The sequence below is a fragment of the Trachemys scripta genome, chromosome 2, assembly GCF_013100865.1.
Source record: "Trachemys scripta elegans isolate TJP31775 chromosome 2, CAS_Tse_1.0, whole genome shotgun sequence".
Classification (NCBI taxonomy): Eukaryota; Metazoa; Chordata; order Testudines; family Emydidae; genus Trachemys; species Trachemys scripta.
Window position 1 is genome coordinate 181288799 of NC_048299.1, and position 14556 is coordinate 181303354.

A 14556-nucleotide genomic window follows, 5' to 3' on the forward strand; every position below is an offset into this window, starting at 1 on the left:
AATGGAACTATTTGCAGTGGAAGGTACTATTCAGCATGAATAAGGGTGGCAGAATCTGACCCTTACTAAGAAAAAAAAATTAAGTGTGATAATAGCAAGCCAATGCTATCTACCCCTCTGCTGAACCACAAGGGATTGCTATGGTCATCTAGAGCTCATCTGAAAGATGCAGCAAAAATTAGGAATGATTATTTTTGCATATTTTTCTTAAAAGTGTGCTGGCATCCAATTAATGGAATAACTCTCCAAAATAATCCCATCTGTTCAACTGAGCCTGCACAGATGATAATTACTTTTGATTTCTAAGGCTCTGATCCTGCATCTGTGAGAAGTTACATTGACTTCCATGGGATACCACTGAGGTGTTATGGAGCGTGGAGGATCAGGTTCTAAGTAAATATGCTCAACCATGTGTTTTCCATTATCAGTTTCTTCCTTTTTCCCCGAAGCAGTAATAGGATGAATGGATGATTTATCAGCAGGAAGAGGGTTCTCTTGGTGGGATAAACCTTTCCCTCTCAGAGTTCATCCACTCAGGAATAAGACTGCTGCATTGTGAAACAGAGTACCTGTCTCGATATCTCCAACATATAAATACAACAATAATAATTCCAGCCAGATAGCTTGAGTCACAGAGTACAGCATGTCCTTGAAAGAATATTTAGTGTTTGTTTATTCCCTGTCCAGAAGAGATGTAAACACATTTTTCTCCCTGTAAGGAGACTCCAAACCAGGCCTAGGATCTATCCTTGGATTCAAATTTTAAATTGTACACAAGCAACAGCATGCAAGGGGGTTAACACGCTTTATTACTACTGTTACTTGCTAAGCTCCATCATGTGCTGAGCCATGTACAAACAATGAGGAAGACACTGCTCCTGCCAGAGGAATTTACAATCCAAGGCCCTGATCCTACAAGTTATTCCTTGTGGGCAGATTCCTGCAACCAGGCGGAGACTCACTGAAGTAAACAAGACTCCACTCCTGCAGAATCTGTTGCCAGAAAGGGGCCTATATCAGACACAGAGCTTTACATCGGCATAGGTCTTTAAAGTACAAAAGTGGAATATTTTCTGTACTTCTTCGTCGTCCCCCACTTGTGTTTCAAGGAAAACAAAAAATAATGTTGCGTTTTCCATACATACTAGAGAGATCATGTGTTTTCAGACTGAACGGCTTTTATTTTAGATTGAGAAAAACAAAAAACAAATCTCCATGAGAGAGCAAAATGTGTGTTGCTCAAACTGCAAGAGCAGCTGCCTTGAACTGAAATGGGTTCTCCAAAATGGAGCATCTCACAGCAGCAAGCCAGGCAAACACCATAAAAATGAGCTATACACAGAAAACAATCATGAGAGTTATGTAACTGTGTGCTGTACATCTCACACACACTGGTGTGAAAAAATACTGGAGAAAGCCTGTTTTTAAAAGGGACAGCACCTACAATGTTTTATTCATGGTATAAAACTGTACTTTTGTATTACTGAGTATGACCCTTTGAAAGATTATTTATTGCTGACATGCAGGAAGAAGTGCATCCTATATTGACTCGATACAGGACATGGGATATTAGGCGTGAAATAAAGGACAGGTGATCATATCACCTATCCCCCATCCTGGGGCTCTGCCTGAAACAAAACAAAGCACTTTACCACGCCCATAGCCCTTCCACAACCCCTTCTCAATGCGAGTGATAGAACAATGCCTACTTCCAGGAGCATCAGTGATTCACAATTTAAGGCCAGAAAGGACCATTACATCATCTAGACTGACCTCCTGTATATACAGGCCATTAATTTCACCCAGTTATTTCTGTATTGTCCCAATAACTCATATGTTTGACTAAAGCATGATTTGTGTTTGGCTAAATCATGTCTTTCAGAAAGGCATTCATTCTTGACCTGAAGACACTGAAATGAAGAATCCACCACTTCCCTTGATAATGTGTTTCAACGGTGGTTAATCACCCTCACTATTAAAAACTTGTGCCTAATTTCTAATTTGAATTTGTCTGACTTCAGTTTCCAACCGTTATTTCTTTTTATACCTTTCTCCGCTAGATTAAAAAGCCCAGTATTTTCTCTATGTGCATGTTCTTGTACACACTATGATCAAGTCACTTCTCAAGCTTCTTTTTAATACATTAAATAGATTGGTTTCAGAGTAGCAGCCGTGTTAGTCTGTATCCGCAAAAAGAACTTGAGTACTTGTTGCACCTTAGAGACTAACAAATTTATTAGAGCATAAGCTTTCGTGGGCTACAGCCCACTTCTAGTACTTGTGGCACCTTAGAGACTAACAAATGCATCCAAAGAAGTGGGCTGTAGCCCACGAAAGCTTATGCTCTAATAAATTTGTTAGTCTCTAAGGTGCCACAAGTACTCCTGTTCTTTTTATTAAATAGATTGAACTCCTCAAGTCTCTCCCTGTAAGGCGCTTTCTCTAGCCCCCTTAGTAATTTTTCTGGCTCTTTTTTGAACCTTCTTCAGTTTTGTACCATCTTTTAAAAAATGTAGACCTCAGAATTGCATTGTCGGTCTCACCAGTTCCATATACAGAGGTAAAAATCACCTCTCTATTTCTAGTCCCATTTGTACTTCCAAGGATCACATTATCCATTTTTGCTACAGCACCACACTGGCAGCTCACACTGAATTGCTTGTCCACATAACCCCTAAATTCTTTTCAGAGTCACTGCTTTCCAGGATATAGTCCCCAACTCTGTAGGACTGGCATGCATTACTTGTTAGTAGGTATATAACTCTGCATTTGGCTGCATTAAAGAAACACATTGCATGGGCCTAAGTTACCAAGCTATCCAGACTGTTCTGTATTATGGCCCATTCCTCATCATTATTTTCCTCTCCACCAATCCTTCTGTCATCTGCAAATTTTATCAGCAGTGATTTTATATTTATTTCCAGATCATTGATGAAAATGTTGAATAGCATAAGGCCTAGGATCAATCTCTGTGAAACCCCGTTAGAAACAGCCCCATTCGGTGAGGATTTCCCATTGCTGGTGAGTTGTTGACATACGTCAGTTGGTCAATTCTTAAGCCATTTAATGTGTGCTGTGCTGATATTGTATACGGCTAGTTTTATCATTGGAATGTTGTGCGGTATCTCAGTCAAATGCCATATAAAAGTCAAGTATGTTATATCTATGTAACATTGCTGAAAACTTCATGCTCCCCAACAAACGCCTTTCAAGCAGGCACCCCACTCTCTGTAACAGCTCTTCCTCATTGTAAGAGTGGAGACCAATTCCTGCCATGTGACAATCACAGGGGTATGATTTTTTATAACCTTTACTCACAACAGGTAACTAGGAACAGGAAATAAAGATCAATCTGTTACCGGCACTCCCCTGTGTCACACCTTTATTGCACTCAAGGGAAGCAGTATTTCCTGTAGATTAGAAATAAGAGACTGGCAGTCAAGATTCCCAGGTTATATTCTCAACTCTGACCACCCATTGTGTGACCTTGGTCAACTCACTTAACTTCTCCATGCCTCAGTTTCTCCCATCTATTAAAAGGAGCGGATATCCATCTTTGAAATGTGCTATGAGATGTTTGATTACAAGGTGCTGCAGAAGTGTTATTAGTGGGAGGACAGGCAGAGGAAAGAAGGGAAGAAAGGTCAGTTTGGGGCTCTTTTCTTCCAAGAGCCGCAACCTACCCCACTTTTCAGAGGCCAGAAAACCTTCCCTTCATCTTGACATAGCATTCCCTATTGCCTCAATCTTGGCATAGTGTTTCCTACTGGTCCTGCCAAGCCCTAACAAGCTAGGCATTCCCAGCCTTGCTACAAGACTAGTCCTGAGCATTATTCTGCAGACTACTGTTAAGTTCAAACCCATTTTGTTTAGTAGTAGCATAGACAGGGCTTTCCCAGGAAGCTGGATTCATCCTGCATCAATTTGCGGTAGAAACTCTCTCTCAAAATCTAGAGCACCCTGCAGACAATAGTGGCTAGTGGTTAACTATTTGTTCCAGGCCATTTTTAGTAGATTTTGTTTGAATTTGCTTATTTAAAGGTACTGAGTTTTTCAGTTCCACAAGCTGTATCTAAAATACGAATTAAGGAAGTTCAGTTTTCTTGCAGCTACTGGCTTTTGAAACTATGATTTGTTTTCTTTGACTATCAGAACAATGTGGCTTTAGCTACTATCCTAAAATGTTCATTTTAGGAGATAAAAAGCTTGTAAAACAAGATCATTGTAACTAAACAACAATTAAAAAAAACAGGCCAGGTGTTTTGCATAGTTTTTCTTAGCATGAAGTATTATTGTTCCATGGGTCTGACTCTAAATTCAACACCTCTGATGAACATGGCTACCTGATAATGTCCTGTGCATAACATACCAGGAGAGGGTAAATTTTAATTATGTATGAAGTACTCATAAAAACACAGCACAGAACTCTCTGGAGTTTCTGGGGAGCTGAGGGCACACTGCACCCTGTAGGATAGGGCGCTAGGAGAAGAAGTGGTTTCTGGAGATTTTTACCATAAGGAGAGCTTGGTACAGAAGTATGTTTACGCTGGCAGAGCCTGACTGGATGAAGTGCTGTTAAAACAGGTGACTGGTCAGATTTGTGATAAATGACCACTGGCCTGGAAAACAAGCACAAACATTAAGTGGCTTGTTCAGTTGTGAGTAAAATATCCATCCACTTACACTCTAATCATGCTCTGCCCAAAGCCTCAGAGACAAGAGAACTTTTCCGAAGCTTCTCCCCCACCTTCAACCCCTCACCTGCAATGCTCCCTCATCCCATTCAATCTTTTGTTTTCACTCATTTCAATGTAAAAATTAAAGGCTGCATCCTGCAATCTTCAAGCAAAACTCTCACTGACTTTAATGGGACTAACCCCAGAAATCTGGACTACCCACATGAGTGAGAGACTGGACCCTAAGGAACTGCACTGAAAATGAAGAATAAATAAAGTGATTGATTTTCAAAGGTGCAGGGCACCCACAACTCCTGCTAGCATCAATTGGCACTATGAATGCTCAGCACATTTGAAAATTAGGGCACATAAGGGTATGTTCTGTTTCTCTTGTCCAGGGGCTGCCTCAGCTCCCCTGCACCCTTCTCCTCCTCCTCCTCCAGGAGAATATTTTTTCAGATAAGTTTCTTACAAAGAGTTGTTAATAATTTATAAAAACAAAATATTTAAAGTACTTTTTAGGAAAAGGCAGAACTGACAATCTAGAGACAGACATAGTTAATAATCCAACGTCAAAATAGTGAACCTGAAGCAAGGTTCATTTGTACAATAATGAGAGAACAAATAATTGTTATTCTGGCATTTGTTTTGTGGTGATGGCATGCATGCATTCTGGGAGAAAGTTCTGTATTGATGTAAACTGGCAAATTGCCATCGACAAAACAGAGGATTTTGATTGCCTCAGCTAGACTAACAATAAAACAATGGTCTCCTACACCGGACTGCACTCCACATCATAAATACTGTAGACAATATCTGAATGACTTTGTCCTTGATCTTTCCAGATGAGACAAGACAAAATAGCTTACTTAGTGTGTTTTGCTGTTGATAAAGTATAGTGTAAGAGTTGCCATTGAAGGCTGCACTCACCCGCTCTTCCTCTTCTCGGAGATCTGGCATGGTGCTGATACAGAGACTCACTGCAGTGATGGCCACAAAGGAGACTGATATACAAGCAAAGATCTTTCCTGGGAGTCCCGAGTGAGGGTTCTCCACCATATCCCTGAGCTTTCTCATGCACAAACCCAAACGGCTATTGTCCTGGAAGGCACATTGCGGAGTTTCATTAGCCATCATCTCCCTCTCATACAGCGTGGCCTCGGCTGTCTCCTCCTCCTTCTGTCGTAATCTTTTCTTACAGCACCACTCCAGGTGTTCCTCTTCTATCCCCCAATACACCAGCTCCTCTTGGAAAGAGAGGGCACACATCTCCCTTAGAAGCCTCAGCTTCCCAGCTGTCAGGAACGTCATGATGGTTCTGAAGGCACAAGGGTTACGGTCGAAAAAAAACTCATTGCAGCTGACATCATAATCATCACAGATGTCCATGATCTCATCATAGTTGTTACAAGATTTTAGTTTTCCAAGCCTGGTCAAAGGGCAGTTCTCCAGTGTGGTCCATGGAATCCTGTATTTAATGCCTCCTACATTGATGATCACATGCCTGGTTCGGTCCTCTAGATGGGCCAAGCAGCACAAGTCTTCCCCAGGGTGAAGAAGCTTGGCTTTTTTATAGAAGAACCCTTTCTTGGTCTGCACCTCGCACAGGTTTTCCAAATTGTTGTAGGAATACGAAGTGAACTTGGGATCTGCATTCCCAGTGAGCAATGCCATTTCCTGATACATTTGTTACGTTCATGGAGGATACGACGACCTACTCAGAGAAAGCGATTATAAAGTGGAGACAAGTGGCCAATCTGCAAAAGGAAATTAAAAAATGACAATTAGGGCTCCAGTAGAGAAAAACAGTTCCACAACAATGTTTTCTCTAGAGTTTTTAAAATTTTGTTTGCATTTTAGGATGAGTCTTTTAGGACCCACTCCTCACAGCAATCGAATAGACAGCTGGGTCCATGCCTCTGGAGTCTACTATGCAACTCCAAGTGATGACCAAAAGGGAGTATGAGTAATGCATCATCATTGTGACCTGCTCCTTTCTAGAGGAGGAGCAATGCCCCAGCCAGTCCATGAAGGGGCAGGGGGGGGGAAGAGTTTGTGTGGAAGCATGTTAAAATGGAAATCACCATTGACCTGGGAGTCTAACAGGTTATCAGATAGGGCTTTGATGAAAGACGTTTTCTTTATTCTGACAAATCCAGGGGATGCATCTACTATGGAATTATCCAGTGGTGAGAGTGCAAACCTCTTTCACAATCAGTGCTCCTTTACTGATATGGTTCAAATACTTTTCAGTTAACATGGCTGTGACAGGGTCCTGGGTAAGGAGTGCTTAACCAGCCCTCTGCCACGCCAGCCCCAATTAAGGGAAGTAGATTGGAGCTGGCTGAATAGGCCTGTGCCTGCCTGGCAATTAGCAACAGTTGCCAGCTTAATTAGCTAGGGGCTATAGAAGGGCTGTGGGTGGGAGGAAAAAGAGAGAGAGAGAGAAACAGGCAGGCTAGTCGGCCAGCCAGGCGGCTCTGGTCTGCTACTTGTAAAGCCTGGCTGAAAAACAAACCAGTTTATAGATAGTAAGGTGGTGATGGGAAATAGCTACACATAAAGTGCACTGGTGATTGCATCAACCTGAGGCGTCCCTGAGTGGTTTGTGAGGGCAGCAGGGGCAGAAGTAAGAGGGGCCCAGCTGCGCCTCACTACACTGGCTTACACAGTTCACATATGGTGTGCAGTTTGTGTAGCTATCATACTGTATGAAAACAGTCTTTAAGAGGGTCATATTTGATTCTTATAATTTGCGATAACCAAATCAGCAGTGCTCCAGAGTGTGGTGTATGGAAATTCAAGAACTGCAGTGATAGATGTGGTTACTGCACCTTTGAAAGGTGGAATGTTCTGACCTGTCAGAGTTCCAAAGGAGACTCGTTAGTCAGCAACAGTCACAGCTGGAGATAGTTGGAGACTGAAATCTAAGAATGAAGTGGGGCTGGAAGTAGCTTGTAAACAGAGAGGACCCACTTGCTGTGCTAACTTGGGACCAGATGACGTTGCATAGTTGCACAATAGCTGTTACTCTGTGAGGAGTCCCACTGAAATTTGCTTAACAAAAATCAAGCTGGACTGGAGCACTGGGGACCATATGTTAGTTCTGGCTAGTACAGCAACACATTTCAATCAAGTAAATTGAGGAATCAGAGAAGCAAGTGACAACTGCTCTTCCTGACTGGCATTTTTGATCTAAACACCAGACATGAAAGTCTGTCTGTGGATGTCAAGGGGAGTTTTGCCACTGGTTTCAATAGGGCCAGGATTTCACCCCAATTCCCTAAGCAACCTACAAGAAGTGGGGACAAGTTTCTAACTTCTTGCCCTGAGGGGGAAGTCTCTGGTTGGAAAGCCTTTCTTTGTTATGGACCAGGGCAGAAGAGCTTAATCTGCTGCTGTTCTAAATGCATCAGGGGCATCATTTGCAGCTCCAGGCTTGAGTTTACACTAGGGTGACCAGACAGCACATGTGAAAAATCGGGACGGGGTGGGGGGTAATAGGAGCCTATATAAGAAAAAGACCCCAAAATCAGGACTGTCCCTATAAAATCGGGACATCTGGTCACCCTAGTTTACACCTCACCTTCACTCCCTAAACAGAACCACTGTTTCTTGCACCACTGTCCTCAAATCTCTTAAGCTTATTTATTCAGCATCTGTTGCCTGTTATTCTGCTCTCAGTACCACTTGTCTTGTTAGAGGTCTCAGGTACTCTGGAATTATAGCAGGGGAACACTCAAAGCCTCCTGGGCCGTATAAAGGCCTTTGTAAGTAAGGAAGGAAAATAAACAAGCATTGGAGCTTTGGGCCTCCAAACAGGAGATCTGGACTGGAAGTGGACTAGAGATGGGGAGCAATTTTATTTGGAAGAAATGCCTCTATAACTAGGTAGACGAGCAGAGAAAAAGCTACGGAATGAGGGATAGTTTAACAGCACTTATGGCAGGATGGTGAGGGTGAGGTGGGAATTCAACAACTGCGGTGAAAGTAACGTGTTCCAATTCACTTTCCATCTCATCTGGTTTCCTATTCATGTGTGCTGGAAAAAGAACTGAATATGAGGGTTCTAATAGTTAGGGCATCAGACTGGGACTCAGGCGACCTGGTTCTATTCCTAGCTCTGCTACGGCCCGCTGGGTGATCTTGGGCAAATCACGTCACCTTTCTGCACCTCAGTTTCCCCATCTGTAAAATGGGATAATGGCACTGACCTTCATAAAGCGCTTTGACATCTAGTGATGAAAAGTGCAATATAAGAACTAGGTATTATTATATAGTCAAAGACAAAATCACAGTAGCTCTTCTTTCCTTTGGCCTCAATCAATCCTTAGATAGATTAAGCCAAAAGACGCTCCAGCAGCAAATGACAAATGCTTGTTAGTTGAAGGCATGCATCACACCATTACTGTTCTCTTCATTTATGGTTAATTGAGTCATGCCTGCATCACTAATATGGGTCACATTCTCTATACATTACTGGGACTAGGGGAAAGAAGAATATGAGGTGCCATGACATATTAACTCTAACAACAGAGGCATTGCCTACATCCTAAATCAGAACTCTACAAGAGAAATTTGTCTGCCTCTGAAGTCTGATGTAGCCTTCATATAAACCTGTCATAGAAGCTTCTGTAAGCTCTGCAGCCAAAATTACAGAAATTGGATTTCCCTTTACATAGAATTCCAACAAGCATAGGGTGGGATTTTCCAAAGTTACATACCCAACTCCCATTGATTTTCAGTAGTTAGTCCTCTGCAAAAATATGTGGACAAACTAAGTAGAGTAGATAAATGCTCTGTATGTCAGTTTCATCTTAGGTCAAATAAGACAGAGTAAATTGCTAGAACTACACAACAACCTGTACTTTCCTTTCTCTAAATTTCACAGAACTAAAGTATTTTCTAGTGAAAGTGATTAAATGTTTCTGTTTGTCAGATGCCTCCCAATTTGCAAGAGAAACTGTTTGAGGCCTGAACCCAAAGAATATTTTATTTTATTAAAAAATTCCTCAGAGGGAAAAGATTTATATGCCACTCTCTTCACATCCTATCTTGCTGATTTTGGAGGACGTAGACTGTCCGACTGGTTTGTTAGATGCCCCATAGCATTCCTCTGCCTGGTGGTCTGTCTCAGCAGGAGCCACAGTAGGGTAACAAATTTTAACACAGCACAACTAACTGATACGTTAGTTGGCACTAACATGGCACTACAGCTCCATCCTAGCCAGGCTGCTATGGGAAACTTCACTAGTCCAGAAGGAATTAAGACCCTAAAAAGAGTAAAGTACGGCATCTCATAGCAACTTGCATCCTGTGAAACTGGTGCCTTATCTCATGGACTTTAATGCAGCTGGGATTGCAAATACCATTACTGTCATAGTAAGGGTGCGTTGTCAACACAGCCTATGCTTTAAGGATGCAGCCTCTTGTTGCTTTTGTCAGTAAGATAAAATATTCACTGCCACTATTCTGGGCATCATGCTTTTGTTTCATGCCTCACTTGTTATACAAGTCAACATCTGAAAAGTAATGTACATCATTTTGTGGCAAACAGCCAGGATTTGCTTTCTTCCATCCAGTCCATCAGCATGATGGTGCAGAAAAAGACCAAAACATTTCCAGGATTCTTTTGAAGCTAATGCTGTGTGTGTCCAATTTTCTAGGTGAATGAGAATTAAGCAGCAGCATGATGTGCATGTAGATTTTTGCATTCAGTTTACACTGGCCTTTTCATTTCCAGCTCTCTGAACTACAAAGGAGGATATATTTTATAACAATCCTGTTGATTAAATATCTAACTTAATGAATCAGACATTCAGGTTTTTATTAAATTGTCACTGGTGACTGGATAGGGGATTGGTAATACAATACGGAGCTTTTCTCCTCTAGGTCAGCAGCAGAATCTCAGGTAGTTTCTGAGGGCTTGTCTACACGTAAAAAACACTACAGCGGCACAGCTGTGCTGCTGCAGCGCTTTAGTGTAGACATGACCTACACTGATGAGAGGTATTCTCCCATCGGTGTAGGTGTGACACTCTGTATCTCGGGGAAACACCCTTGTACCCCCATGTTCATCCTTATAATACAATTGTGTGGTATCCAGTGCAAAGTTTATCATGTCAGGTGCCTTTGGAAGGCTCATGATGCACTGAGGCCTTGTTGTTAGTTACAGTAATGTTATAGGTTGTAATTTCATGTATATAGTTATCAGGGCCGGCTTCAGGGTTTTTGCCGCCCCAAGTGGCGAAAAAAAAAAAAAGCCTCAATCGCGATCAGTGGCAGCTCCACTGCGCCGCTTTCTTCTTCGGTGGCAGGTCCTTCCCTCCAAAGAGCCCGACATGCTGCCTCTTCCCCTTGGCCGCCCCAAGCACCTGCTTGCTGGGCTGGTGCCAGCCCTGATAGTTATGAGGCTGAAAATGTGTCCTCATGGCTTAAAACAAGCCCAAGCAAAACCCTCCAGGAGCAGAGGGGCAGTTCACACCTCATCAGGGCATGTATGGGACAAACCCAGCCCAGCCTCACAGGAAAAAAGGACATTGGCCTAGGCAACAACAAAGGATCTGTTGGACTCTCAAGTGAGTCACCTCCCTTCCCTTGGTCAGTTTGGGACTTCAATGAGGTAATGCTCACTTGACTCTAAAGAGGGGGTGGGCAAAGCCAAGGGGGAAGAAAGAACATAATAAAAGGGAGCGACGTTTGCCAGGCTCTTCCTCTCTCTCTTCCACCTCCATCTACAGACACCACCACCAAGCGACTGAAGCGCTGATCAAAGGGGAGAGTCTGGCTGAAGGGCAACCCGCCAGTCTGTGGTGAGACGCATCTAAGTTTGTAAGGGCACTGAAAATGTTAAGATCAGCTTAGAATGCATTTTGCTTTTATTTCATTTGACCAAATCTGACTTGTACTTTGACTTAGAATCACTTAAAATCTATCTTTTGTAGTTAATAAATTTGTTTGTTTATTCTACCTGAAGCAGTGCATTTGGTTTGAAGTGTGTCAGAGACTCCCCTTGAGATAACAAATCTGGTACATATCAATTTCTTTGTTAAACTGACGAACTCCTATAAGCTTGCAATGTCCAGCAGGCAGAACTGGACACTGCAATACGGAGGTTCCTAGGGTTGTGTCTGGGACCGGAGATATTGGCTAGTGTCATTTGGTTGCACAATCCAAGCAGCGGCTGGCCAAATGTGCTCACTCACATAGCTGGGAGCAGTTTACATGCCAGAGGCTGTGCATGAACAGCCCGGGAGTGGGGGTTCTCACAGCGGAGCGGGTTAAGTCTGGCTCCCAGAGTCGAGGATTGGAGCGACCTAGCAGATCACCAATCCAGATAACACCAGGGGAATGTCACAGTAGGTAATCAACCTCCCCAAGTGCCTTCTACATGGAAATTTAGTTTAAGTACACTCCTCACGGGTGTAGATTTTTCACACCCCTGAGCGACATAGTTATGCCAACCTAATTTTCTAGTGTAGACCAGACCTGAAAATTAGATTAACAGTTGGATTGAGTTTGCTGGTGTCAGTCATGTTGCTAGCAGGCAAACACCCACATAATAAAAACCACCATTACAAATGTCACCAATTGGTACCTTTTTTGGAAGTGTCACTACAGAGCCAAATTACTGAATAGACATGGAACTGCATTACTCTTCTTGATACCCCTTAGAAGTGGTCCCTCCAGATCATGGCTGAGACTTGTTGATGGAACAGCATAGGAAAGCTTGCACTGCTGTTTCAACTGTCCAGCAGATAAACTGTTGTTCAGGCCTGCCATGCTGGCACCTTTTCTGAGCAGTAGATTCACTCTGGAATGACTGTCGCTGATTTATATGCATGGAATGTATCATGATGACCTTCACAGAAACATTAAGAGTTTATCAAAGTTACGTAGGTCTTAAACTACTCACTGCATGTTGTCAAGTATCAGGGGGTAGCCATGTTAGTCTGTATCTACAAAAACAAAAAGGAGTCTGGTGGCACCTTAAAGACTAACAGATTTATTTGGGCATAAGCTTTCGTGAGTAAAAACCTCACTTCTTCGGATGCAATTGCATGTTGATGTTCTCTAGTCTAAACTACTCACATACCTTCAGTGAAGTTGCAGTCAAAGAGTCACTTTAAAATCCAACACTTCCAGAAATGATGTTACAGCATCAGCCAATTGGCATTTCTCTTATTTAATCAACACATGGGTAGAAGAGGAATGGGGGGTATTAAAACACAGACCCTATGGGAGGCTCAATATGTACTTCCCTGACTGGAGTTATCTGAATTTTTACATCACTTTGTGCTAATCACATTAGGTGGAATAAATCTAAGCCATGAGCAAAGCGTTCAGCCACAACAACAACAAAATATATATCTATTATGAAGGTAGGCACAGCCAGGTTTAATTTATATCATACCTTCTTATGAGAAAATGTATGGCTAGGTACAGTGGTGATCATCTCACTGCACAACTGGCCCAGAGGAAAGTCTGGGACTGATGCTCTCCTCAATGTAAATGAGGAGTAGGTCTACAGAAGTTAGTGGAATGACCCTGGCTAAAACTGGTGGGAGTTCAGAATCAGGTACTGTGCCTTTTTCATGACAACTACCACAGACTTGTACTGACCTCATACCTCTGGCTGCAAGACAGTATATCATGGGTCAGACTGAGTCGTGCAAACAGATTGGAATTTTGCCACAGCTGCCCAACTAAGAATTTCTGCCATCAGGATAGGGGACTCTCAGGTGGTATAGCTGGCTCCTATGGCAACTGCCTCCCACCCCAGTATGGGCGTGGGAGTGTATGAAGGAAAGGGAGGGGCAAATCACAACTCTGCTCTGCAGATTCCCCTAGGGGATCAGAGCCAGCAGTCATAAATTAAAGCAGCCTTGAGGCTGGGCCAGCTTGAAAGTCAGGGGACTAAAACCAGCTGTCCCTTTTACTTAGCAGATCTTTGAGCAGGAGTGAATCTGGCCCTGCGTGTGGCGTTTGTTATTTCAAAATGCAGTGCAAGGAACATTTTTTAAAAGATTACTGTGGGCTGATTGTGCATGGAGGAGGAAAATACTGTGGATAATTTTCATTAAAAAAACCCTGCAACCCTGAAGGAAAACCTTTTCTCTGCCATATATGAAAAGGATAGGAGTCACATCTTCTATGATCTGCACCCTGCTTACGCAACAGTTCAAAGATGATGTAAATCTGCAACCTCTGACCGTGACTTCGTAAGCAGATTTGTACAGAATATTTCAAGAAATGATGTAATCCACTGAAGAGATGGGTATTCTGCCACCCATACCTCCTGCTGCACCCCCCTCAATGCACACAGGCACTCTTCACCACCCGCTCCTGTAGCAGCTACCTTCTTTCATCTGGGCCATTTGGCATTGCACAAGGGACTACTAGTCTAAAATTGGCTCAAAACTAGGATGAATGTCCTCACTCCATCTGCTATGCTACGTTACGAGGTACTGTCGGGTTTTCTTTTTTTTGGCACCGAGTTGCAGAAGACTATGGGGCTTTTTAGTAATTCTGGTTTTTAAATGCATCTTGTGTAACCGAATACATCCTGACAGAGCACAGGTTATTGTGACATGATTTAAAGTCACAGACATGAAACATACATTAGGTTGAATGCAAAATGTTTTCTCTGGAGTCAAAGGAGAATTCAGGCAGTGTTTCCATTCTGCAGTGCTCAAACCCTTCGGGTTAGCAGACAAGCTGGAAAGTGACATTACTGACTGGTACCAAGACAATTCCTATATCTTATCATCATAAGATTTATAATTCATATTGTATAAAATATGTTTAGTGATAGCCACATTTATAGACACAATTTGAAAATAATCTTTGATGGTCTTGTCCCAGTATGGTGCCTTAACTA

General features: G+C 42.6%; 1 protein-coding gene across 2 annotated transcripts in view; it reads right to left on the minus strand.

Annotated features, from left to right (window-relative positions):
* KCNG2 (potassium voltage-gated channel modifier subfamily G member 2) overlaps nt 1-14556 on the minus strand; it is a 78828-nt gene that overhangs the window by 18543 nt on the left and 45729 nt on the right. For both annotated transcript variants that reach the window (XM_034762477.1, XM_034762478.1), the window contains exon 2: nt 5607-6433. In XM_034762477.1, the coding sequence (XP_034618368.1) occupies nt 5607-6362 (756 nt within the window). In that variant the 5' untranslated portion in view covers nt 6363-6433. The remainder of the gene's footprint in view (nt 1-5606; nt 6434-14556) is intronic.